At 40.0% G+C, this 26936-nt stretch overlaps 1 protein-coding gene across 1 annotated transcript in view; it reads right to left on the bottom strand.

Annotated features, from left to right (window-relative positions):
• Nucleotides 1-26936, bottom strand: part of tll1 (tolloid-like 1) — a 72029-nt gene that overhangs the window by 5813 nt on the left and 39280 nt on the right. Inside the window, exons 16-19 of the mRNA XM_072463447.1 lie at nucleotides 10676-10836; nucleotides 8496-8676; nucleotides 4708-4833; nucleotides 195-322 (exon numbers count right to left, since the gene is read on the bottom strand). Of these exons, the coding sequence (XP_072319548.1) occupies nucleotides 195-322; nucleotides 4708-4833; nucleotides 8496-8676; nucleotides 10676-10836 (596 nt within the window). The remainder of the gene's footprint in view (nucleotides 1-194; nucleotides 323-4707; nucleotides 4834-8495; nucleotides 8677-10675; nucleotides 10837-26936) is intronic.

Genomic DNA, 26936 nt, shown 5'->3' with positions numbered 1-26936 from the left:
GTGTGTGTCTGATGCACACACAGGACGCAGATGGTTTGGGAGCCCGGGGCCCGACTAACGCATGAGCACACACTTACAGTAAGCCTCATTCAGCCTCTTCACATTGGGCCTGAAAAGTGGAGCAGCAGAGGTGCACGCGCAGGAGTGCAAGCGCAGGAGTGCACGCCCAGGAGCGCTTTACTCGGGACACTTACGATCCTGACTCGGTGGCCCGGCGTGGCGCTGATGTCCCACGTGCACTCCTTGCGGCTGGGGTACTTGTCGGGCCAGTTGGGGCTGCTCAGGGTGCCGCTGGGGCTGTGGATCTGGTGCTCGCACTCGGCTGAAAACACACACACACACACACGGACACAGAGACACACACACAAACACGCAGAGGAAGTCAGAATCACGGCTGCACAGGAAAGCGTCGGAGAGGAGAGGAAATGGAACCGGGAAGAGGAAGCGGAGAAATGAGAGAAAGGCGAGAGGGAGAGTGGGTTTCAAAGAACACTTGTGGAGGAGTCGGGGATGAGTTTCACACGGACGCACGGCACGCACACGGCAGCGACACCTCTGCAGATGCACGGGCTGCAAAGAGGTGGTGAAGGGCGGGGCTGCGCAGAGAAGCCGCGCAGAGAAGCCGCGCAGAGAGGGGGGAATGAAAGATGTGGTGAGAAAATAAACACTATAAGAATGTTTATTTACAGAGAATGTGTTTGTAGGAAATAAAACGCAGAGGAGATAAAATGTAGAATGAAGAAAAGACGTATTTTTTTTACTTTTTTCCAAGTACTGAGTATTGAACTATAACAGGCCTATGCAACCAGAGGGTGAGCCAAGGCCTCTCTAACAACAAAATATCCCCAACACTGTATCAATAATGATAGATTTAAGTGTTGTGAGAAATAACATGAAAAATGCTTTGAACATTGAACATTGCTTTGAACTAGTGCAAACCCACAGTTAAACCAGTAAAAAAGATTTCGTTATTACTTTTTAATACCCGGACGATGGGTCGTGGGCCGGAATAAATCACATTGAGGGCCTGATTTGGCCCCTGGGCCTTAGGTTTGATAACCCTGAACTATAACATACAGTCAGGAGATCATTGTTTTACATTTTATACTTTGTAAACGGCAATGCTGATCCAAAACGGCTTTGTAATAGAAACAGAACTGCAGAACTGATATGCCCCGCCTCTTTACTGTAACATTACACTGTAACAAGTAACTAATTATCATCAGTGTTTTTCTGAAAAGAAATGAAAACACACGAAAAAAAAACACGAAAAATGAAAACACAGTGTTGTAAAATGTCACATGTGTCACTATGTGTTTTAATTTTTCAAATAATCACAACTAAGAGCTGGGATGTGGGCGGGGATAGGGGGTAGGTGAAAACAGGAATTTTCACAGCACACACGAGTCTCAGCTACAGGACAATACAGAATTACTCAAACAAGCAGGGGGTTAAAAGCTCTTGAAAGTAGATTTTGCATAACACGTCTCCTTTAAATACATGACAGAAAGTACAACCTCTGAACGAACCGTCCCAATATTTCAGAACGTATCTTTTGTTTTTGTGGTCAAAACGTTGTCACATTATACTGTACATATACTGTATACTGTACATGTCACGGAACACATCAAGAAGCGTGACGAGAATGTTGATGTCCGTCACATGTGATGAGGACAGTACATCTTGTCCTCAAACGTACAGGACACAGCGCTAAGTGTGCGTGAATGTGCTAATGTGGACATGACCTCTCCCAAAGCTTCAAGCCAGTTCAAATACTGCTTGTACTCGAGTTCAAATACTGCTTGTACTTGAGTTCAAATACTGCTTGTACTCGAGTTCAAATACTGCTTGTACTCGAGTTCAAATACTGCTTGTACTTGAGTTCAAATACTGCTTGTACTTGAGTTCAGAGTTGAAATACTGCTTGTACTTGAGTTCAAATACTGCTTGTACTTGAGTTCAAATACTGCTTGTACTTGAGTTCAAATACTGCTTGTACTTGAGTTCAAATACTGCTTGTACTCGAGTTCAAATACTGCTTGTACTCGAGTTCAAATACTGCTTGTACTCGAGTTCAAATACTGCTTGTACTCGAGTTCAAATACTGCTTGTACTTGAGTTCAAATACTGCTTGTACTTGAGTTCAGAGTTCAAATACTGCTTGTACTCGAGTTCAAATACTGCTTGTACTTGAGTTCAGAGTTCAAATACAGCTTGTACTCGAGTTCAAATACTGCTTGTACTCGAGTTCAAATACTGCTTGTACTCGAGTTCAAATACTGCTTGTACTCGAGTTCAAATACACCTTGTACTCGAGTTCAAATACTGCTTGTACTTGAGTTCAAATACTGCTTATACTTGAGTTCAGAGTTCAAATACTGCTTGTACTCGAGTTCAAATACCGCTTGTACTCGAGTTCAAATACTGCTTGTACTCGAGTTCAAATACTGCTTGTACTTGAGTTCAGAGTTCAAATACAGCTTGTACTCAAGTTCAAATACTGCTTGTACTTGAGTTCAAATACTGCTTGTACTTGAGTTCAGAGTTCAAATACTGCTTGTACTTGAGTTCAATACTGCTTGTACTTGAGTTCAAATACTGCTTGTACTTGAGTTCAGAGTTCAAATACTGCTTGTACTCGAGTTCAAATACTGCTTGTACTTGAGTTCAGAGTTCAAATACTGCTTGTACTCGAGTTCAAATACTGCTTGTACTTGAGTTCAAATACTGCTTGTACTTGAGTTCAGAGTTCAAATACTGCTTGTACTTGAGTTCAAATACTGTTTGTACTTGAGTTCAAATACTGCTTGTACTTGAGTTCAGAGTTCAAATACTGCTTGTACTCGAGTTCAAATACTGCTTGTACTTGAGTTCAGAGTTCAAATACAGCTTGTACTCGAGTTCAAATACTGCTTGTACTCGAGTTCAAATACTGCTTGTACTCGAGTTCAAATACTGCTTGTACTTGAGTTCAGAGTTCAAATACAGCTTGTACTCGAGTTCAAATACTGCTTGTACTCAAGTTCAAATACTGCTTGTACTCGAGTTCAAATACACCTTGTACTCGAGTTCAAATACTGCTTGTACTTGAGTTCAAATACTGCTTATACTTGAGTTCAGAGTTCAAATACTGCTTGTACTCGAGTTCAAATACTGCTTGTACTCGAGTTCAAATACTGCTTGTACTCGAGTTCAAATACTGCTTGTACTTGAGTTCAGAGTTCAAATACTGCTTGTACTCGAGTTCAAATACTGCTTGTACTTGAGTTCAGAGTTCAAATACTGCTTGTACTTGAGTTCAATTACAGCTTGTACTCGAGTTCAAATACTGCTTGTACTCGAGTTCAAATACTGCTTGTACTTGAGTTCAAATACTGCTTGTACTCGAGTTCAAATACTGCTTGTACTCGAGTTCAAATACTGCTTGTACTCGAGTTCAAATACACCTTGTACTCGAGTTCAAATACTGCTTGTACTTGAGTTCAAATACTGCTTATACTTGAGTTCAGAGTTCAAATACTGCTTGTACTCGAGTTCAAATACCGCTTGTACTCGAGTTCAAATACTGCTTGTACTCGAGTTCAAATACTGCTTGTACTTGAGTTCAGAGTTCAAATACTGCTTGTACTTGAGTTCAGAGTTCAAATACTGCTTGTACTCGAGTTCAAATACTGCTTGTACTCGAGTTCAAATACTGCTTGTACTCGAGTTCAAATACTGCTTGTACTTGAGTTCAGAGTTCAAATACTGCTTGTACTCGAGTTCAAATACTGCTTGTACTTGAGTTCAAATACTGCTTGTACTTGAGTTCAGAGTTCAAATACTGCTTGTACTTGAGTTCAAATACTGTTTGTACTTGAGTTCAAATACTGCTTGTACTTGAGTTCAGAGTTCAAATACTGCTTGTACTCGAGTTCAAATACTGCTTGTACTTGAGTTCAGAGTTCAAATACAGCTTGTACTCGAGTTCAAATACTGCTTGTACTCGAGTTCAAATACTGCTTGTACTCGAGTTCAAATACTGCTTGTACTTGAGTTCAGAGTTCAAATACAGCTTGTACTCGAGTTCAAATACTGCTTGTACTCGAGTTCAAATACTGCTTGTACTCGAGTTCAAATACACCTTGTACTCGAGTTCAAATACTGCTTGTACTTGAGTTCAAATACTGCTTATACTTGAGTTCAGAGTTCAAATACTGCTTGTACTCGAGTTCAAATACTGCTTGTACTCGAGTTCAAATACTGCTTGTACTCGAGTTCAAATACTGCTTGTACTTGAGTTCAGAGTTCAAATACTGCTTGTACTCGAGTTCAAATACTGCTTGTACTTGAGTTCAGAGTTCAAATACTGCTTGTACTTGAGTTCAATTACAGCTTGTACTCGAGTTCAAATACTGCTTGTACTCGAGTTCAAATACTGCTTGTACTTGAGTTCAAATACTGCTTGTACTCGAGTTCAAATACTGCTTGTACTCGAGTTCAAATACTGCTTGTACTCGAGTTCAAATACACCTTGTACTCGAGTTCAAATACTGCTTGTACTCGAGTTCAAATACTGCTTGTACTTGAGTTCAGAGTTCAAATACTGCTTGTACTCGAGTTCAAATACAGCTTGTACTCGAGTTCAAATACTGCTTGTACTCGGTTGTAGAAGACGTGGGAGGTGAGTGCGCCCCGCCCGGCCCCAGGTGAGCGAGTGGAACACACCTTCTTTGCAGTCGTGCTTGTTGTCGTGCAGGACAAAGCCGTGGCGACACTGGCACACGTACGAGCCGACCGTGTTGATGCACTCGTGCTGGCAGCCGCCGTTGTCTTTGCTGCACTCGTCCTTGTCTACGCACGTCCGCAAAAACAGGGACAGAAGTTACGTTTTTTTAATGAATTATTCCAGCAAACGGTGATGGAGGCGGCACGGCAACACTACCGGGTAAGTTCTACACAAGGCGCAGAGGAAACGAGAGGAAAAGAACGTTAATGAAGTGGCACAAAGAAGATGGTAAGAGGCTGTCGCTTATTTTGGTCGTCAAACAATTATTTCTATGAGACAATGAGACGTTTTTAGTACATTTTTAACAATAAAGGTTGACACACGGTGGGCGAATCATAAAATGGGGGGGGAAACGAGCTTCCGACTTGTAAATTGACTTATCTGACCGACCTATGGACTAAATGCCATGATATATGATTTGGATTTGTTGTATAATTATCACATGGAAACAGAGTATACATATTCAACTGGAAAATCGCAAACTGTTTATCCATCTTTGACATTTTGATTTAATAATGACGCCGTCTCTGTTACAAAAAGGTGTCCCTGCATGTGTTTTAGGGTCTGTATAGTCCAGAATATGGAAACACAACCACGATTACAATCTTCATAGTTGACTGGTCTCGATTATTCAATTAATCGTTCCGGCCCTTGAAGCGTTACGATCCAATTCCCACGTGACCCCGTTTAAACTGCTTTTCCTCCGCGGCGTTGAGACTGCGGCCTATTGTTTCGTGTCGTTTAGTGCAATCGTGACGCTTGATGAGATGTTTTTCTACCTCCTCACAATCATTTCCCTGCCTCTGGTCTAAACCGGCGGTCACTCTTTAGCGAAGGCGTCGTGAGAGCTAACCCCAACCATAACCCGAACCGTGCGGGACGCTCACGTTCCAATACGGCCGACGTGGGGGACGACGTGAACAACGGTGAAAACCTGTTTCTGCTCCTCAAGCTCAAGTAGAAGATCTGTTTTTTTTCCTTCTCAGCGTGTGTGTCTGATGTGGTATTACGGTGCTATTGTGGGCTCAGTCTCACTCCATCGGTGCTTTGCTTGATGCTACACAGTGGTCATTGTAGCTCTGGTCATCACACCTCATGCGCGCGGCGCTCTTGCAGATTAAGAGGCCGTGCGCGGCTGGAGGGACCTGCCTGAAGCTGCTGGCGGCGGGCCACTCGACGTCTTGCCTGGACGAGCCAGGCCGGGCCGCTCAACAACACAAGGGAACGGCGTTTGGACCACAGATGTGGAACGGCGTGGGCACCTGCCGGACTGGAAACCCTCAAGGGTCTGAACCAGTGCTGATGATTTTTTACGTTCTATTCACACATAAGATCCATTGGTCCCTCTTGTCACACGAGGGCTGACCTGAGTGGCGTTCCTCCGTGCGCCAATTATAATACGGGGCAAATATTCCACCAAACCACTACAGAACCAAGATAAACGCCAGGCCACGTCCCGCAGCTTATATCGTCAACGAAGGGCGTGGAACCCGACTAAACTTGTACATTTACTGGAAACACTATAACATACTTGTAGCAAATAGAGCTTTTTATGTAGCGTTTTTAAGTAATAAAAAGAAAATGTTCAACTTAAAATGAGAAAGTTTTATGTTACGTATAAAGAATGGCATGAACGCAAGCGCGAGGGCGATTAATCATATTTCAAAAGTGCAATTAATCGGATGCTTTTAACTCGATTGACAGCACGAGTACAGCGTGTTTGTGAATATGTTGTCCTGCGCCGCGTGTTGTATCTTTACTGTTTGCTTTATGGCTTTATTTTATTTTAGGCTTATGAACGTGGCAATGCTCTCTGTTCTTTCCCTTTTACATAAATAAATACAATTCTGCGTAACAGTTTATTATAAGATTTAAGGTGCAGTTCATGTTTCCCTTTTATTGCAGGGTGATTTCAACGTGCATGTGGATGCGTTTGTGCCCATGCGTTTGTTACGGCAAAAACAATCTAGAACGAATGATAAAGATGCACAGTGTAACTTTTCTTGTGGTTGGTTCACTGCCCGCTTGCATCCACGGAGATAACAGTTATTCTCCCGGAATGTTCCGCAGCACGGCATTGAACAAATCCGTGTCGCAAGTATTTAAATGCAAGTGTTTTTACTGATCATTATTTAAAGAAGTTAAAATCATTCTACATTAAGACACGTTTTATGCCGTACTGTGGAGTGTTATTGCCAAAGGAGCAAGATTACCATGGATACAAGCAGGACGAGGCTCCTCCAGGCCAAGTACGAGTCATGTTTGTGGAAAGGCAAACCCGCTCACAGTAAAGATACAGTTTTTCAGGCTAAAATGTTTTGTACTGTGCCTTTAAGTACAGATATAATTGATCTCAAAAGCATTTTGACGTCGCCATTACACAGATCTGACACATCTTGGCCTGGTGGCTTTCACTTGCAAGTACGCGGCGACCAGCAGGTGGCGTAAAGTTACACAGTGCACCTTTAAAGCGTAAAGATAAGAGATGAACGGTCGATTCATGTTTTTATCAATACTCGAATATCGTTCTCTGCGCAGGAAAACAGATTCTCGATGATCCATGCAATCAATTCGGATCAAGCCATTCCATTGCCCCGCGGAGCCGAGCCAATCGGAAGTGGCTATCGGGGTCGCGTTACCTCCGACCTTTGGCGCGGTCGCCGGCCTGTCGTCGCGGGCGCGGGCGCGGCTACGGTTATTGTGGCGGCACGACTCAAACACAAACATGCGGTGGTGACACTGAGCGGGGCGGTCTGGGGGAGAGAGGGGGAGGGTCTTCAGCAGGAGGGGCGGGAGCGACTGGAGGGCAGGGCGACAACACAACACACTTTGCACCCGTCTACATTTTGTCAACTAAAACATTTGGTGTTTACGATGTCACTTTTCTGGTGGAGGGGCTGTCACGTGTGTGTCTCCATGGAGATCTTATAGCTTTGCCTGGAATGTTCCACAGTATGGCATTAAAGGGGCTGAACCGGATTGTTTTTTTTTCCCATGCTGCAAAGTGTTTCTTTCCAGAGCAAATATAGAGTAGAAACAGGTTTTAGGGTCAAAATGAGACCGCTGTGTACTGTCCACATCTAATTATCCAGCGTTTTATTCAGGAAGGGCGCTGTTAGTGTGCTAATTTTTTGTTAGCATTGCCGTGACTCCATTATGGCCTCTGAAAGTTGTGAAAAGTCCTTTATAAACTAATCATGGTGAACAATTTGAATGCACAAAATTAGGGAATGTCAAGTTTAATTGGTTAATCGATATTGCTAAGGTCACAATAAGTAAGAGCAAAAAATATATATAATCGGGACCAAATTGTGATCTTTCTTCTCATAATATCACCCCTACCCAGAATGCATCAGGCAAGTGAGCAATAAACTCAGCACTGTAAACGGCTTAAAATATACTACATCAGTTTTGTTGGCGTTTTAAGATGGCAAAAATCAGGTACAGCAGCTTTAAACGCATCTATTGCCATGGAGACAAGCAGGTGATGCCAGTAGTTTCACCAAATTAACATGATGGCTTTCACTCTCTTTAGAAACATAACTAAACGTCATATTGATGGAAACAAATGATACAAAACGACACGAATGCTTGTGTCGTTTTGAATACGCAAGAGCCCTTTCCCTCCTAAATAAAGTTGTATTCAAAGAACTAAAACTAACTCAGATTGAAGACTGGTAAAGATTTGTCTTCTAAATCACAAACAGACTCAGGGCGCATGACTCACCTGAAAAGAAGTGAGCCTTGAACCCTTTCTTGGAGACGGTGTTGTCTGATCTGAACTCGATCCTCATGTTGTTGTACTGAGACGTGATGACCTCCGGGACTTCTGTGCCGCAGTATTTCCCGTGGAGCTTAGAGTCCGACGACAAGCCGCTGCGCACCTCCACATAATCATATTTACACACCTAGAGCCACACACAGATAACGCTTAAAAACTATCATAAAGTCTGGGGTTTTTACGTGTTTGAAAGAGTCTGTGGGGTTTGGTTTACATCGTAACGTTTGTCCTGCTTTGAGCCCAGTTTTAGTCCAGAGGGAGACTTGGTTTGGTCCTGTTATAGTCCTGTTATAGTCCTGGTTTGGTCCTATTGTAGTCCTGGTTTAGTCCTGTTATAGTCCTGGTTTAGTCCAGGTTTAGTCCTACTGTAGTCATGGTTTAGTGCTACTGTAGTCCTATTGTAGTCCTGGTTTGGTCCTATTGTAGTCCTGGTTTAGTCCTATTGTAGTCCTGGCTTAGTCCTGTTGTAGTCCTGGTTAGTCCTACTGTAGTCCTATTGTAGTCCTGGTTTGGTCCTATTGTAGTCCTGGTTTAGTCCTATTGTAGTCCTGGCTTAGTCCTGTTGTAGTCCTGGTTAGTCCTACTGTAGTCCTGGTTAGATCCTATTGTAGTCCTGGTTAAGTCCTATTATAGTTGTAGTTTAGTCCTACTGTAGTCCTGGTTTGGTCCTGTTGTAGTCCTGGTTAGTCCTACTGTAGTCCTGGTTAGATCCTATTGTAGTCCTGGTTTAGTCCTATTATAGTTGTAGTTTACTCCTAATGTAGTCCTGGTTTGGTCCTGTTATAGTCGTAGTCCAATTGTAGTCCTATTGTAGTCCTGGTTTAGTCCTATTGTAGTCCTATTGTAGTCCTGGTTTAGTGCTACTGTAGTCCTATTGTAATCTTGGTTTAGTCCTACTGTAGTCCTGGTTTGGTCCTATTAGTCGTAGTTTAGTCCTACTGTAGTCCTGGTTAGTCCTACTGTAGTCCTGGTTAGATCCTATTGTAGTCCTGGTTAAGTCCTATTATAGTTGTAGTTTAGTCCTACTGTAGTCCTGGTTTGGTCCTGTTGTAGTCCTGGTTAGTCCTACTGTAGTCCTGGTTAGATCCTATTGTAGTCCTGGTTTAGTCCTATTATAGTTGTAGTTTACTCCTAATGTAGTCCTGGTTTGGTCCTGTTATAGTCGTAGTCCAATTGTAGTCCTATTGTAGTCCTGGTTTAGTCCTATTGTAGTCCTATTGTAGTCCTGGTTTAGTGCTACTGTAGTCCTATTGTAATCTTGGTTTAGTCCTACTGTAGTCCTGGTTTGGTCCTATTAGTCGTAGTTTAGTCCTACTGTAGTCCTGGTTTGGTCCTACTGTAGTCCTGGTTTCGTCCTGTTATCGTCCTGGTTTAGTCCTATTTTAGTCCTATTGTAGTCCTGGTTGAGTCCTATTTTAGTCCTGGATTGGTCCTATTATAGTCCTGGTTTAGTCCTATTGTAGTCCTGGTTTAGTCCTATTGTAGTGCTGGTTTAGTCCTATTGTAGTCCTATTGTAGCCCTATTGTAGTCTTATTGTAGTCCTATTGTAGCCCTATTGTAGTCCTATTGTAGCCCTATTGTAGTCTTATTGTAGTCCTATTGTAGCCCTATTGTAGTCCTATTGTAGTCCTATTGTAGCCCTATTGTAGTCCTATTGTAGCCCTATTGTAGTATTATTGTAGTCCTATTGTAGCCCTATTGTAGTCCTATTGTAGTCCTATTGTAGCCCTATTGTAGTCCTATTGTAGTCCTGGTTTAGTCCTGATTTAATCCTGGTTTAGTCCTGTTGTAGTTCTTGTATAGTCCTATTTTAGTCCTGGTTTAGTCCTATTGTAGTCCTAGTTTAGTCCTGGTTTTGTCCTAGTTTAGTCTTGATATAGTCCTGGTTTAGTCCTGTTGTAGTCTTGGTTTAGTCCTATTGTAGTTCTTGTATAGTCTTATTGTAGTCCTGGTTTAGTCCTACTGTAGTCCTGGTTTAGTCCTACTGTAGTCCTGGTTTAGTCATATTGTAGTCCCTGTTTAGTCCTGGTTTTGTCCTGGTTTAGTCCTGATTTAGTCCTGGTTTAGTCCTATTGTAGTCCTGGATTGGACCTGTTATAGTCCTGGTTTAGTCCTGTTGTCTCACCTCGTTCCCCTCCAGCTCAAAGGCCTCAAACTGCATGGAGATGCGGTACTGTGTGGGCGCCACCACCTGCCACACACAGTTCTTGTTGGGGGGGTACTCTTTGGGCCAGCCGGGGGTGCTGATGGTTCCATTCAGCTTTGAGAGGAGGCCACCGCAAGCAGCTAAACACAAACATGCAGCGAGTCATACGAGAGTCATACAAGAGGCATAGAAGAGTCATACAAGAGCCATACAAGAGTTATACAAGAGTCATACAAGAGTTATACAAGAGCCATACAAGAGTTATACAAGAGTCATACAAGAGTTATACAAGAGCCATACAAGAGTTATACAAGAGTCATACAAGAGCCATACAAGAGTCATACAAGAGTCATACAAGAGTCATACAAGAGCCATACAAGAGCCATAAAAGAGTCATACAAGAGTTATACAAGAGTCATACAAGAGTCATACACAAAGCCATAAAGAGGCATAGAAGAGGCATAGAAGAGGCATACAAGAGCCATACAAGAGTTATACAAGAGTCATACAAGAGTTATACAAGAGTCATACAAGAGTTATACAAGAGTCATACAAGAGCCATACAAGAGTCATACAAGAGTCATACAAGAGTCATACAAGAGCCATACAAGAGCCATAAAAGAGTCATACAAGAGTTATACAAGAGTCATACAAGAGTCATACACAAAGCCATAAAGAGGCATAAAAGAGGCATAGAAGAGGCATAGAAGAGGCATACAAGAGTTATACAAGAGTCATACAAGAGCCATACAAGAGTCATAAAAGAGTCATACAAGAGTCATACAAGAGTTATACAAGAGCCATACAAGAGCCATACAAGAGTCATACAAGAGTCATACAAGAGTCATACAAGAGCCATACAAGAGCCATACAAGAGTCATACAAGAGTTATACAAGAGTCATACAAGAGTTATACAAGAGTCATAAAAGAGTCATACAAGAGCCATACAAGAGCCATACAAGAGTCATACAATAGTCATACAAGAGTCATACACAAAGCCATAAAGAGGCATAGAAGAGTCATACAAGAGTCATACAAGAGCCATACATGAGCCATACAAGAGTCATACAATAGTCATACAAGAGTCATACAAGAGCCATACAAGAGCCATAAAAGAGTCATACAAGAGTCATACAAGAGTTATACATGAGTCATACAAGAGCCATAAAGAGGCATAGAAGAGGCATACAAGAGTCATACAAGAGTCATACAAGAGCCATACAAGAGCCATACAAGAGTTATACAAGAGTCATACAAGAGCCATACAAGAGTCATACAAGAGTCATACAAGAGTCATACAAGAGCCATACAAGAGCCATACAAGAGCCATACAAAAGTCATACAAGAGTCATACACAAAGCCATAAAGAGGCATAGAAGAGGCATAGAAGAGGCATACAAGAGCCATACAAGAGTTATACAAGAGTCATACAACAGTTATACAAGAGTCATACAAGAGCCATACAAGAGTCATACAAGAGTCATACAAGAGTCATACAAGAGCCATACAAGAGCCATACAAGAGTCATACAAGAGTTATACAAGAGTCATACAAGAGTCATACACAAAGCCATAAAGAGGCATAGAAGAGGCATAGAAGAGGCATAGAAGAGGCATACAAGAGTTATACAAGAGTCATACAAGAGCCATACAAGAGTCATACAAGAGTCATACAAGAGTCATACAAGAGTTATACAAGAGCCATACAAGAGCCATACAAGAGTCATACAAGAGTCATACAAGAGTCATACAAGAGCCATACAAGAGCCATACAAGAGTCATACAAGAGTTATACAAGAGTCATACAAGAGTCATACAAGAGCCATACAAGAGCCATACAAGAGTCATACAATAGTCATACAAGTCATACAAGAGTCATACAAGAGTCATACACAAAGCCATAAAGAGGCATAGAAGAGGCATAGAAGAGCCATACAAGAGTTATACAAGAGTCATACAAGAGATATACAAGAGTCATACAAGAGCCATACATGAGCCATACAAGAGTCATACAATAGTCATACAAGAGTCATACAAGAGCCATACAAGAGCCATAAAAGAGTCATACAAGAGTCATACAAGAGTTATACATGAGTCATACAAGAGCCATAAAGAGGCATAGAAGAGGCATACAAGAGTCATACAAGAGTCATACAAGAGTCATACAAGAGCCATTCAAGAGTTATACAAGAGTCATACAAGAGTTATACAAGAGCCGTACAAGAGCCATACAAGAGTCATACAAGAGTCATACAAGAGTCATACAAGAGCCATACAAGAGCCATACAAGAGCCATACAAGAGTTATACAAGAGTCATACAAGAGCCATACAAGAGTCATACAAGAGCCATACAAGAGCCATACAAGAGCCATACAAGAGTCATACAAGAGTTATACAAGAGCCATACAAGAGTCATACAAGAGTCATACACAAAGCCATAAAGAGGCATAGAAGAGGCATAGAAGAGGCATACAAGAGTTATACAAGAGTCATACAAGAGTTATACAAGAGTCATACAAGAGTTATACAAGAGTCATACAAGAGCCATACAAGAGCCATACAAGAGTCATACAAGAGTCATACAAGAGCCATACAAGAGTTATACAAGAGTCATACAAGAGTCATACAAGAGTCATACAAGAGTCATACAAGAGCCATACAAGAGCCATACAAGAGTCATACAAGAGTTATACAAGAGTCATACACAAAGCCATAAAGAGGCATAGAAGAGGCATAGAAGAGGCATACAAGAGCCATACAAGAGTTATACAAGAGTCATACAAGAGTTATACAAGAGTCATACAAGAGTTACTCAAGAGTCATACAAGAGCCATACAAGAGTCATACAAGAGTAATACAAGAGGCATACAAGAGTCATACAAGAGTCATACAAGAGTTATACAAGAGTCATACACAAAGCCATAAAGAGGCATAGAAGAGGCATAGAAGAGGCATACAAGAGGCATACAAGAGTTATACAAGAGTCATACAAGAGCCATACAAGAGTCATACAAGAGTCATACAAGAGTCATACAAGAGTTATACAAGAGCCATACAAGAGCCATACAAGAGTCATACAAGAGTCATACAAGAGTCATTCAAGTGCCATACAAGAGTCATACAAGAGTTATACAAGAGTCATAGAAGAGTCATACACAAAGCCATAAAGAGGCATATAAGAGGCATAGAAGAGGCATACAAGAGCCATACAAGAGTTATACAAGAGTCATACAAGTTATACAAGAGTCATACAAGAGTCATACAAGAGTTATACAAGAGTCATACAAGAGTCATACAAGAGTCATACAAGAGTCATACACAAAGCCATAAAGAGGCATAGAAGAGGCATAGAAGAGGCATACAAGAGCCATACAAGAGTTATACAAGAGTCATACAAGAGTCATACAAGAGCCATACATGAGCCATACAAGAGTCATACAATAGTCATACAAGAGTCATACACAAAGCCATAAAGAGGCATAGAAGAGGCATACAAGAGCCATACAAGAGTTATACAAGAGTCATACAAGAGTCATACAAGAGCCATACATGAGCCATACAAGAGTCATACAATAGTCATACAAGAGTCATACAAGAGCCATACAAGAGCCATAAAAGAGTCATACAAGAGTCATACAAGAGTTATACATGAGTCATACAAGAGCCATAAAGAGGCATAGAAGAGGCATAGAAGAGTCATACAAGAGTCATACAAGAGTCATACAAGAGTCATACAAGAGCCATACAAGAGTTATACAAGAGTCATACAAGAGTTATACAAGAGCCATACAAGAGTCATACAAGAGTCATACAAGAGTCATAAAAGAGCCATACAAGAGCCATACAAGAGCCATACAAGAGCCATACAAGAGTTATACAAGAGTCATACAAGAGTCATACACAAAGCCATAAAGAGGCATAGAAGAGGCATAGAAGAGGCATACAAGAGCCATACAAGAGTTATACAAGAGTCATACAAGAGTTATACAAGAGTCATACAAGAGTCATACAAGAGCCATACAAGAGTCATACAAGAGTCATACAAGAGTCATACAAGAGTCATACAAGAGCCATACAAGAGCCATACAAGAGTCATACAAGAGTTATACAAGAGTCATACAAGAGTCATGCACAAAGCCATAAAGAGGCATAGAAGAGGCATAGAAGAGGCATACAAGAGTTATACAAGAGTTATACAAGAGCCATACAAGAGTCATACAAGAGTCATACAAGAGTTATACAAGAGCCATACAGGAGCCATACAAGAGTCATACAAGAGTCATACAAGAGTCATACAAGAGTCATACAAGAGCCATACAAGAGCCATACAAGAGTCATACAAGAGTTATACAAGAGTCATACAAGAGTAATACACAAAGCCATAAAGAGGCATAGAAGAGGCATACAAGAGCCATACAAGAGTTATACAAGAGTCATACAAGAGTTATACAAGAGTCATACAAGAGTCATACAAGAGCCATACAAGAGCCATACAAGAGTCATACAATAGTCATACAAGAGTCATACAAGAGTCATACACAAAGCCATAAAGAGGCATAGAAGAGGCATAGAAGAGGCATACAAGAGTTATACAAGAGTCATACAAGAGTTATACAAGAGTCATACAAGAGTCATACAAGAGCCATACATGAGCCATACAAGAGTCATACAATAGTCATACAAGAGTCATACAAGAGCCATAAAAGAGTCATACAAGAGTCATACAAGAGCCATACAAGAGCCATACAAGAGTCATACAATAGTCATACAAGAGTCATACAAGAGTCATACACAAAGCCATAAAGAGGCATAGAAGAGGCATAGAAGAGGCATACAAGAGCCATACAAGAGTTATACAAGAGTCATACAAGAGTTATACAAGAGTCATACAAGAGTCATACAAGAGCCATACATGAGCCATACAAGAGTCATACAAGAGTCATACAAGAGCCATAAAAGAGTCATACAAGAGTTATACATGAGTCATACAAGAGCCATAAAGAGGCATAGAAGAGGCATACAAGAGTCATACAAGAGTCATACAAGAGTTATACAAGAGCCATACAAGAGTTATACATGAGTCATACAAGAGTCATACAAGAACCATACAAGTTATACATGAGTCATACAAGAGTGATACAAGAGCCATAAAGAGGCATAGAAGAGGCATAGAAGAGGCATACAAGAGTCATACAAGAGTCATACAAGAGTTATACAAGAGTCATACAAGAGTCATAGAAGAGCCATACAAGAGCCATACAAGAGTCATACAAGAGTCATACAAGAGTTATACAAGAGTCATACAAGAGTCATACAAGAGTTATACAAGAGTCATACAAGAGTTATACAAGTCATACAAGAGTTATACATGAGTCATACAAGAGTCATACAAGAGTCATACAAGAGCCATAAAGAGGCATAGAAGAGGCATAGAAGAGTCATACAAGAGTCATACAAGAGTCATACAAGAGTCATACAAGAGTCATACATGAGTCATACAAGAGTCATACAAGAGCCATAAAGAGGCATAGAAGAGGAATGGAAGAGGCATACAAGAGTCATACAAGAGTTATACAAGAGTCATACAAGAGTCATAGAAGAGCCATACAAGAGCCATACAAGAGTCATACAAGTCATACAAGAGTCATACAAGAGTCATACAAGAGTCATACAAGAGTCATACAAGAGTTATACAAGAGTCATGCAAGAGCTATACAAGAGCCATAAAGAGGCATACAAGAGGCATACAAGAGTCATACAAGAGTCATACAAGAGCCATACATGAGCCATACAAGAGTCATACAATAGTCATACAAGAGTCATACAAGAGTCATACAAGAGTCATACAAGAGTTATACAAGAGTCATACAAGAGTCATACAAGAGTTATACAAGAGTCATACAAGAGTTATACAAGTCATACAAGAGTTATACATGAGTCATACAAGAGTCATACAAGAGTCATACAAGAGCCATAAAGAGGCATAGAAGAGGCATAGAAGAGTCATACAAGAGTCATACAAGAGTCATACAAGAGTCATACAAGAGTCATACATGAGTCATACAAGAGTCATACAAGAGCCATAAAGAGGCATAGAAGAGGAATGGAAGAGGCATACAAGAGTCATACAAGAGTTATACAAGAGTCATACAAGAGTCATAGAAGAGCCATACAAGAGCCATACAAGAGTCATACAAGTCATACAAGAGTCATACAAGAGTCATACAAGAGTCATACAAGAGTCATACAAGAGTTATACAAGAGTCATGCAAGAGCTATACAAGAGCCATAAAGAGGCATACAAGAGGCATACAAGAGTCATACAAGAGTCATACAAGAGCCATACATGAGCCATACAAGAGTCATACAATAGTCATACAAGAGTCATACAAGAGTCATACACAAAGCCATAAAGAGGCATAGAAGAGGCATACAAGAGCCATACAAGAGTTATACAAGAGTCATACAAGAGTCATACAAGAGCCATACATGAGCCATACAAAAGTCATACAATAGTCATACAAGAGTCATACAAGAGCCATACAAGAGCCATAAAAGAGTCATACAAGAGTCATACAAGAGTTATACATGAGTCATACAAGAGCCATAAAGAGGCATAGAAGAGGCATACAAGAGTCATACAAGAGTCATACAAGAGTCATACAAGAGTCATACAAGAGCCATACAAGAGTTATACAAGAGTCATACAAGAGTCATACAAGAGCCATACATGAGCCATACAAGAGTCATACAATAGTCATACAAGAGTCATACAAGAGCCATACAAGAGCCATAAAAGAGTCATACAAGAGTCATACAAGAGTTATACATGAGTCATACAAGAGCCATAAAGAGGCATAGAAGAGGCATACAAGAATCATACAAGAGTTATACAAGAGTCATACAAGAGTCATACAAGAGTCATACAAGAGCCATAAAGAGGCATAGAAGAGGCATAGAAGAGGCATAAAAGAGTCATACAAGAGTCATACAAGAGTCATACAAGAGTTATACATGAGTCATACAAGAGTCATACAAGAGCCATAAAGAGGCATAGAAGAGGCATGGAAGAGGCATACAAGAGTCATACAAGAGTCATACAAGAGTTATACAAGAGTCATACAAGAGTCATAGAAGAGCCATACAAGAGCCATACAAGAGTCATACAAGAGTTATACAAGAGTCATACAAGAGTCATACAAGAGTCATACAAGAGTCATACAAGAGTTATACAAGAGTCATGCAAGAGCCATACAAGAGCCATAAAGAGGCATACAAGAGTCATACAAGAGTCATACAAGAGCCATACAAGAGTCATACAATAGTCATACAAGAGTCATACACAAAGCCATAAAGAGGCATAGAAGAGGCATAGAAGAGGCATACAAGAGCCATACAAGAGTTATACAAGAGTCATACAAGAGTCATACAAGAGCCATACAAGAGCCATAAAAGAGTCATACAAGAGTCATACAAGAGTTATACATGAGTCATACAAGAGCCATAAAGAGGCATAGAAGAGGCATACAAGAGTCATACAAGAGTCATCCAAGAGCCATACAAGAGCCATAAAAGAGTCATACAAGAGTCATACAAGAGTTATACATGAGTCATACAAGAGCCATAAAGAGGCATAGAAGAGGCTTACAAGAGTCATACAAGAGTCATACAAGAGTCATACAAGAGTCATACAAGAGCCATACAAGAGTTATACAAGAGTCATACAAGAGTCATACAAGAGCCATACATGAGCCATACAAGAGTCATACAATAGTCATACAAGAGTCATACAAGAGCCATACAAGAGCCATAAAAGAGTCATACAAGAGTCATACAAGAGTTATACATGAGTCATACAAGAGCCATAAAGAGGCATAGAAGAGGCATACAAGAATCATACAAGAGTTATACAAGAGTCATACAAGAGTCATACAAGAGTCATACAAGAGCCATAAAGAGGCATAGAAGAGGCATAGAAGAGGCATAAAAGAGTCATACAAGAGTCATACAAGAGTCATACATGAGTCATACAAGAGTCATACAAGAGCCATAAAGAGGCATAGAAGAGGCATGGAAGAGGCATACAAGAGTCATACAAGAGTCATACAAGAGTTATACAAGAGTCATACAAGAGTCATAGAAGAGCCATACAAGAGCCATACAAGAGTCATACAAGAGTTATACAAGAGTCATACAAGAGTCATACAAGAGTCATACAAGAGTCATACAAGAGTTATACAAGAGTCATGCAAGAGCCATACAAGAGCCATAAAGAGGCATACAAGAGTCATACAAGAGTCATACAAGAGCCATACAAGAGTCATACAATAGTCATACAAGAGTCATACACAAAGCCATAAAGAGGCATAGAAGAGGCATAGAAGAGGCATACAAGAGCCATACAAGAGTTATACAAGAGTCATACAAGAGTCATACAAGAGCCATACAAGAGCCATAAAAGAGTCATACAAGAGTCATACAAGAGTTATACATGAGTCATACAAGAGCCATAAAGAGGCATAGAAGAGGCATACAAGAGTCATACAAGAGTCATCCAAGAGTCATACAAGAGTCATACAAGAGTCATACAAGAGTCATACAAGAGCCATACAAGAGTTATACAAGAGTCATACAAGAGTTATACAAGAGCCATACAAGAGCCATACAAGAGTCATACAAGAGCCATACAAGAGTTATACAAGAGTCATACAAGAGTCATGCACAAAGCCATAAAGAGGCATAGAAGAGGCATAGAAGAGGCATAGAAGAGGCATACAAGAGTTATACAAGAGTCATACAAGAGCCATACAAGAGTCATACAAGAGTCATACAAGAGTTATACAAGAGTTATACAAGAGCCATACAAGAGTCATACAAGAGTCATACAAGAGTCATACAAGAGCCATACAAGAGCCATACAAGAGTCATACAAGAGTTATACAAGAGTCATACAAGAGTCATACACAAAGCCATAAAGAGGCATAGAAGAGGCATACAAGAGCCATACAAGAGTTATACAAGAGTCATACAAGAGTTATACAAGAGTCATACAAGAGTCATACAAGAGCCATACAAGAGCCATACAAGAGTCATACAATAGTCATACAAGAGTCATACAAGAGTCATACACAAAGCCATAAAGAGGCATAGAAGAGGCATAGAAGAGGCATACAAGAGCCATACAAGAGTTATACAAGAGTCATACAAGAGTTATACAAGAGTCATACAAGAGTCATACAAGAGCCATACATGAGCCATACAAGAGTCATACAATAGTCATACAAGAGTCATACAAGAGCCATAAAAGAGTCATACAAGAGTTATACATGAGTCATACAAGAGCCATAAAGAGGCATAGAAGAGGCATACAAGAGTCATACAAGAGTCATACAAGAGTCATACAAGAGTCATACAAGAGCCATACAAGAGTTATACAAGAGTCATACAAGAGTCATACAAGAGCCATACATGAGCCATACAAGAGTCATACAATAGTCATACAAGAGTCATACAAGAGCCATACAAGAGCCATAAAAGAGTCATACAAGAGTCATACAAGAGTTATACATGAGTCATACAAGAGCCATAAAGAGGCATAGAAGAGGCATACAAGAATCATACAAGAGTTATACAAGAGTCATACAAGAGTCATACAAGAGTCATACAAGAGCCATAAAGAGGCATAGAAGAGGCATAGAAGAGGCATAAAAGAGTCATACAAGAGTCATACAAGAGTCATACAAGAGTTATACATGAGTCATACAAGAGTCATACAAGAGCCATAAAAAGGCATAGAAGAGGCATGGAAGAGGCATACAAGAGTCATACAAGAGTCATACAAGAGTTATACAAGAGTCATACAAGAGTCATAGAAGAGCCATACAAGAGCCATACAAGAGTCATACAAGAGTTATACAAGAGTCATACAAGAGTCATACAAGAGTCATACAAGAGTCATACAAGAGTTATACAAGAGTCATGCAAGAGCCATACAAGAGCCATAAAGAGGCATACAAGAGGCATACAAGAGTCATACAAGAGTCATACAAGAGCCATACAAGAGTCATACAATAGTCATACAAGAGTCATACACAAAGCCATAAAGAGGCATAGAAGAGGCATAGAAGAGGCATACAAGAGCCATACAAGAGTTATACAAGAGTCATACAAGAGTCATACAAGAGCCATACAAGAGCCATAAAAGAGTCATACAAGAGTCATACAAGAGTTATACATGAGTCATACAAGAGCCATAAAGAGGCATAGAAGAGGCATACAAGAGTCATACAAGAGTCATCCAAGAGTCATACAAGAGTCATACAAGAGTCATACAAGAGTCATACAAGAGCCATACAAGAGTTATACAAGAGTCATACAAGAGTTATACAAGAGCCATACAAGAGCCATACAAGAGTCATACAAGAGCCATACAAGAGTTATACAAGAGTCATACAAGAGTCATGCACAAAGCCATAAAGAGGCATAGAAGAGGCATAGAAGAGGCATAGAAGAGGCATACAAGAGTTATACAAGAGTCATACAAGAGCCATACAAGAGTCATACAAGAGTCATACAAGAGTTATACAAGAGTTATACAAGAGCCATACAAGAGTCATACAAGAGTCATACAAGAGTCATACAAGAGCCATACAAGAGCCATACAAGAGTCATACAAGAGTTATACAAGAGTCATACACAAAGCCATAAAGAGGCATAGAAGAGGCATACAAGAGCCATACAAGAGTTATACAAGAGTCATACAAGAGTTATACAAGAGTCATACAAGAGTCATACAAGAGCCATACAAGAGCCATACAAGAGTCATACAATAGTCATACAAGAGTCATACAAGAGTCATACACAAAGCCATAAAGAGGCATAGAAGAGGCATAGAAGAGGCATACAAGAGCCATACAAGAGTTATACAAGAGTCATACAAGAGTTATACAAGAGTCATACAAGAGTCATACAAGAGCCATACATGAGCCATACAAGAGTCATACAATAGTCATACAAGAGTCATACAAGAGCCATAAAAGAGTCATACAAGAGTTATACATGAGTCATACAAGAGCCATAAAGAGGCATAGAAGAGGCATACAAGAGTCATACAAGAGTCATACAAGAGTTATACAAGAGCCATACAAGAGTTATACATGAGTCATACAAGAGTCATACAAGAACCATACAAGTTATACATGAGTCATACAAGAGTCATACAAGAGTTATACAAGAGCCATACAGGAGCCATACAAGAGTCATACAAGAGTCATACAAGAGTCATACAAGAGTCATACAAGAGCCATACAAGAGCCATACAAGAGTCATACAAGAGTTATACAAGAGTCATACAAGAGTAATACACAAAGCCATAAAGAGGCATAGAAGAGTCATACAAGAGTTATACAAGAGCCATACAGGAGCCATACAAGAGTCATACAAGAGTCATACAAGAGTCATACAAGAGTCATACAAGAGCCATACAAGAGCCATACAAGAGTCATACAATAGTCATACAAGAGTCATACAAGAGTCATACACAAAGCCATAAAGAGGCATAGAAGAGGCATAGAAGAGGCATACAAGAGTTATACAAGAGTCATACAAGAGTCATACAAGAGCCATACATGAGCCATACAAGAGTCATACAATAGTCATACAAGAGCCATAAAAGAGTCATACAAGAGTCATACAAGAGCCATACAAGAGCCATACAAGAGTCATACAATAGTCATACAAGAGTCATACAAGAGTCATACACAAAGCCATAAAGAGGCATAGAAGAGGCATAGAAGAGGCATACAAGAGCCATACAAGAGTTATACAAGAGTCATACAAGAGTCATACAAGAGTCATACAAGAGTCATACAAGAGTTATACATGAGTCATACAAGAGCCATAAAGAGGCATAGAAGAGGCATACAAGAGTCATACAAGAGTCATACAAGAGTTATACAAGAGCCATACAAGAGTTATACATGAGTCATACAAGAGTCATACAAGAACCATACAAGTTATACATGAGTCATACAAGAGTCATACAAGAGCCATAAAGAGGCATAGAAGAGGCATAGAAGAGGCATACAATAGTCATACAAGAGTCATACAAGAGTTATACAAGAGCCATACAAGAGTCATACAAGAGTCATACAAGAGTTATACAAGAGTCATACAAGAGTCATACAAGAGTCATACAAGAGCCATACATGAGCCATACAAGAGTCATACAATAGTCATACAAGAGTCATACAAGAGCCATACAAGAGCCATAAAAGAGTCATACAAGAGTCATACAAGAGTTATACATGAGTCATACAAGATCCATAAAGAGGCATAGAAGAGGCATACAAGAGTCATACAAGAGTCATACAAGAGTCATACAAGAGCCATACAAGAGTTATACAAGAGTCATACAAGAGTTATACAAGAGTCATACAAGAGCCATACAAGAGCCATACAAGAGCCATACAAGAGTCATACAAGAGTTATACAAGAGTCATACAAGAGTTATACAAGAGTTATACAAGAGTCATACAAGAGCCATACAAGAGTCATACAAGAGCCATACAAGAGCCATACAAGAGTCATACAAGAGTTATACAAGAGTCATACAAGAGTCATACACAAAGCCATAAAGAGGCATAGAAGAGGCATAGAAGAGGCATAGAAGAGGCATACAAGAGTTATACAAGAGTCATACAAGAGCCATACAAGAGTCATACAAGAGTCATACAAGAGTTATACAAGAGCCATACAGGAGCCATACAAGAGTCATACAAGAGTCATACAAGAGTCATACAAGAGCCATACAAGAGCCATACAAGAGTCATACAAGAGTTATACAAGAGTCATACACAAAGCCATAAAGAGGCATAGAAGAGGCATACAAGAGCCATACAAGAGTTATACAAGAGTCATACAAGAGTTATACAAGAGTCATACAAGAGTCATACAAGAGTCATACAAGAGTTATACATGAGTCATGCAAGAGCCATACAAGAGCCATAAAGAGGCATACAAGAGGCATACAAGAGTCATACAAGAGTCATACAAGAGCCATACAAGAGTCATACAATAGTCATACAAGAGTCATACACAAAGCCATAAAGAGGCATAGAAGAGGCATAGAAGAGGCATACAAGAGCCATACAAGAGTTATACAAGAGTCATACAAGAGTCATACAAGAGCCATACATGAGCCATACAAGAGTCATACAAGAGTCATACAAGAGCCATACAAGAGCCATAAAAGAGTCATACAAGAGTTATACATGAGTCATACAAGAGCCATAAAGAGGCATAGAAGAGTCATACAAGAGTCATACAAGAGCCATACAAGAGTTATACAAGAGTCATACAAGAGTTATACAAGAGCCATACAAGAGCCATACAAGAGTCATACAAGAGTCATACAAGAGTCATACAAGAGCCATACAAGAGCCATACAAGAGCCATACAAGAGTCATACAAGAGTTATACAAGAGTCATACAAGAGTCATACACAAAGCCATAAAGAGGCATAGAAGAGGCATACAAGAGCCATACAAGAGTTATACAAGAGTCATACAAGAGTTATACAAGAGTCATACAAGAGTTATACAAGAGTTATACAAGAGTCATACAAGAGCCATACAAGAGTCATACAAGAGCCATACAAGAGCCATACAAGAGTCATACAAGAGTTATACAAGAGTCATACAAGAGTCATACACAAAGCCATAAAGAGGCATAGAAGAGGCATAGAAGAGGCATACAAGAGTTATACAAGAGTCATACAAGAGCCATACAAGAGTCATACAAGAGTCATACAAGAGTCATACAAGAGTTATACAAGAGCCATACAGGAGCCATACAAGAGTCATACAAGAGTCATACAAGAGTCATACAAGAGCCATACAAGAGCCATACAAGAGTCATACAAGAGTTATACAAGAGTCATACACAAAGCCATAAAGAGGCATAGAAGAGGCATACAAGAGCCATACAAGAGTTATACAAGAGTCATACAAGAGTTATACAATAGTCATACAAGAGTCATACAAGAGTCATACACAAAGCCATAAAGAGGCATAGAAGAGGCATAGAAGAGGCATACAAGAGCCATACAAGAGTTATACAAGAGTCATACAAGAGTTATACAAGAGTCGTACAAGAGTCATACAAGAGCCATACATGAGCCATACAAGAGTCATACAAGAGTCATACAAGAGCCATAAAAGAGTCATAAAAGAGTCATACAAGAGTTATACATGAGTCATACAAGAGCCATAAAGAGGCATAGAAGAGGCATACAAGAGTCATACAAGAGTCATACAAGAGTTATACAAGAGCCATACAAGAGTTATACATGAGTCATACAAGAGTCATACAAGAACCATACAAGTTATACATGAGTCATACAAGAGTGATACAAGAGCCATAAAGAGGCATAGAAGAGGCATAGAAGAGGCATACAAGAGTCATACAAGAGTCATACAAGAGTTATACAAGAGTCATACAAGAGTCATAGAAGAGCCATACAAGAGCCATACAAGAGCCATACAAGAGCCATACAAGAGTCATACAAGAGTCATACAAGAGTCATACAAGAGTCATACAAGAGTCATAGAAGAGTTATACAAGTCATACAAGAGTTATACATGAGTCATACAAGAGTCATACAAGAGTCATACAAGAGCCATAAAGAGGCATAGAAGAGGCATGGAAGAGGCATAAAAGAGTCATACAAGAGTCATACAAGAGTCATACAAGAGTTATACATGAGTCATACAATAGTCATACAAGAGCCATAAAGAGGCATAGAAGAGGCATGGAAGAGGCATACAAGAGTCATACAAGAGTTATACAAGAGTCATACAAGAGTCATAGAAGAGCCATACAAGAGCCATACAAGAGTCATACAAGTCATACAAGAGTTATACAAGAGTCATACAAGAGTCATACAAGAGTTATACAAGAGTCATGCAAGAGCCATACAAGAGCCATAAAGAGGCATACAAGAGGCATACAAGAGTCATACAAGAGTCATACAAGAGCCATACATGAGCCATACAAGAGTCATACAATAGTCATACAAGAGTCATACACAAAGCCATAAAGAGGCATAGAAGAGGCATAGAAGAGGCATACAAGAGCCATACAAGAGTTATACAAGAGTCATACAAGAGTCATACAAGAGCCATACATGAGCCATACAAGAGTCATACAATAGTCATACAAGAGCCATACAAGAGCCATAAAAGAGTCATACAAGAGTCATACAAGAGTTATACATGAGTCATACAAGAGCCATAAAGAGGCATAGAAGAGGCATACAAGAGTCATACAAGAGTCATACAAGAGTCATACAAGAGCCATACAAGAGTTATACAAGAGTCATACAAGAGTTATACAAGAGCCATACAAGAGCCATACAAGAGTCATACAAGAGTCATACAAGAGTCATACAAGAGTCATACAAGAGCCATACAAGAGCCATACAAGAGCCATACAAGAGTCATACAAGAGTTATACAAGAGTCATACAAGAGTCATACACAAAGCCATAAAGAGGCATAGAAGAGGCATAGAAGAGGCATACAAGAGCCATACAAGAGTTATACAAGAGTCATACAAGAGTCATACAAGAGCCATACAAGAGCCATACAAGAGTCATACAAGAGTCATACAAGAGCCATACAAGAGCCATACAGGAGTCATACAAGAGTTATACAAGAGTCATACAGGAGTCATGCACAAAGCCATAAAGAGGCATAGAAGAGGCATAGAAGAGACATAGAAGAGGCATACAAGAGTTATACAAGAGTCATACAAGAGCCATACAAGAGTCATACAAGAGTCATACAAGAGTCATACAAGAGTCATACAAGAGCCATACAAGAGTCATACAAGAGTCATACAAGAGCCATACAAGAGCCATACAAGAGCCATACAAGAGTCATACAAGAGTTATACAAGAGTCATACAAGAGTCATACACAAAGCCATAAAGAGGCATAGAAGAGGCATACAAGAGCCATACAAGAGTTATACAAGAGTCATACAAGAGTTATACAAGAGTCATACAAGAGTCATACAAGAGCCATACAAGAGCCATACAAGAGTCATACAATAGTCATACAAGAGTCATACAAGAGTCATACACAAAGCCATAAAGAGGCATAGAAGAGGCATAGAAGAGGCATACAAGAGCCATACAAGAGTTATACAAGAGTCATACAAGAGTTATACAAGAGTCATAC

Source organism: Eucyclogobius newberryi, unplaced genomic scaffold (assembly GCF_026437365.1).
Source record: "Eucyclogobius newberryi isolate DKJ021-1_F unplaced genomic scaffold, fEucNew1.0.hap1 SCAF_4, whole genome shotgun sequence".
NCBI classification, from domain to species: Eukaryota; Metazoa; Chordata; class Actinopteri; order Gobiiformes; family Gobiidae; genus Eucyclogobius; species Eucyclogobius newberryi.
This window is presented reverse-complemented; position numbering and strand designations above follow the sequence as displayed.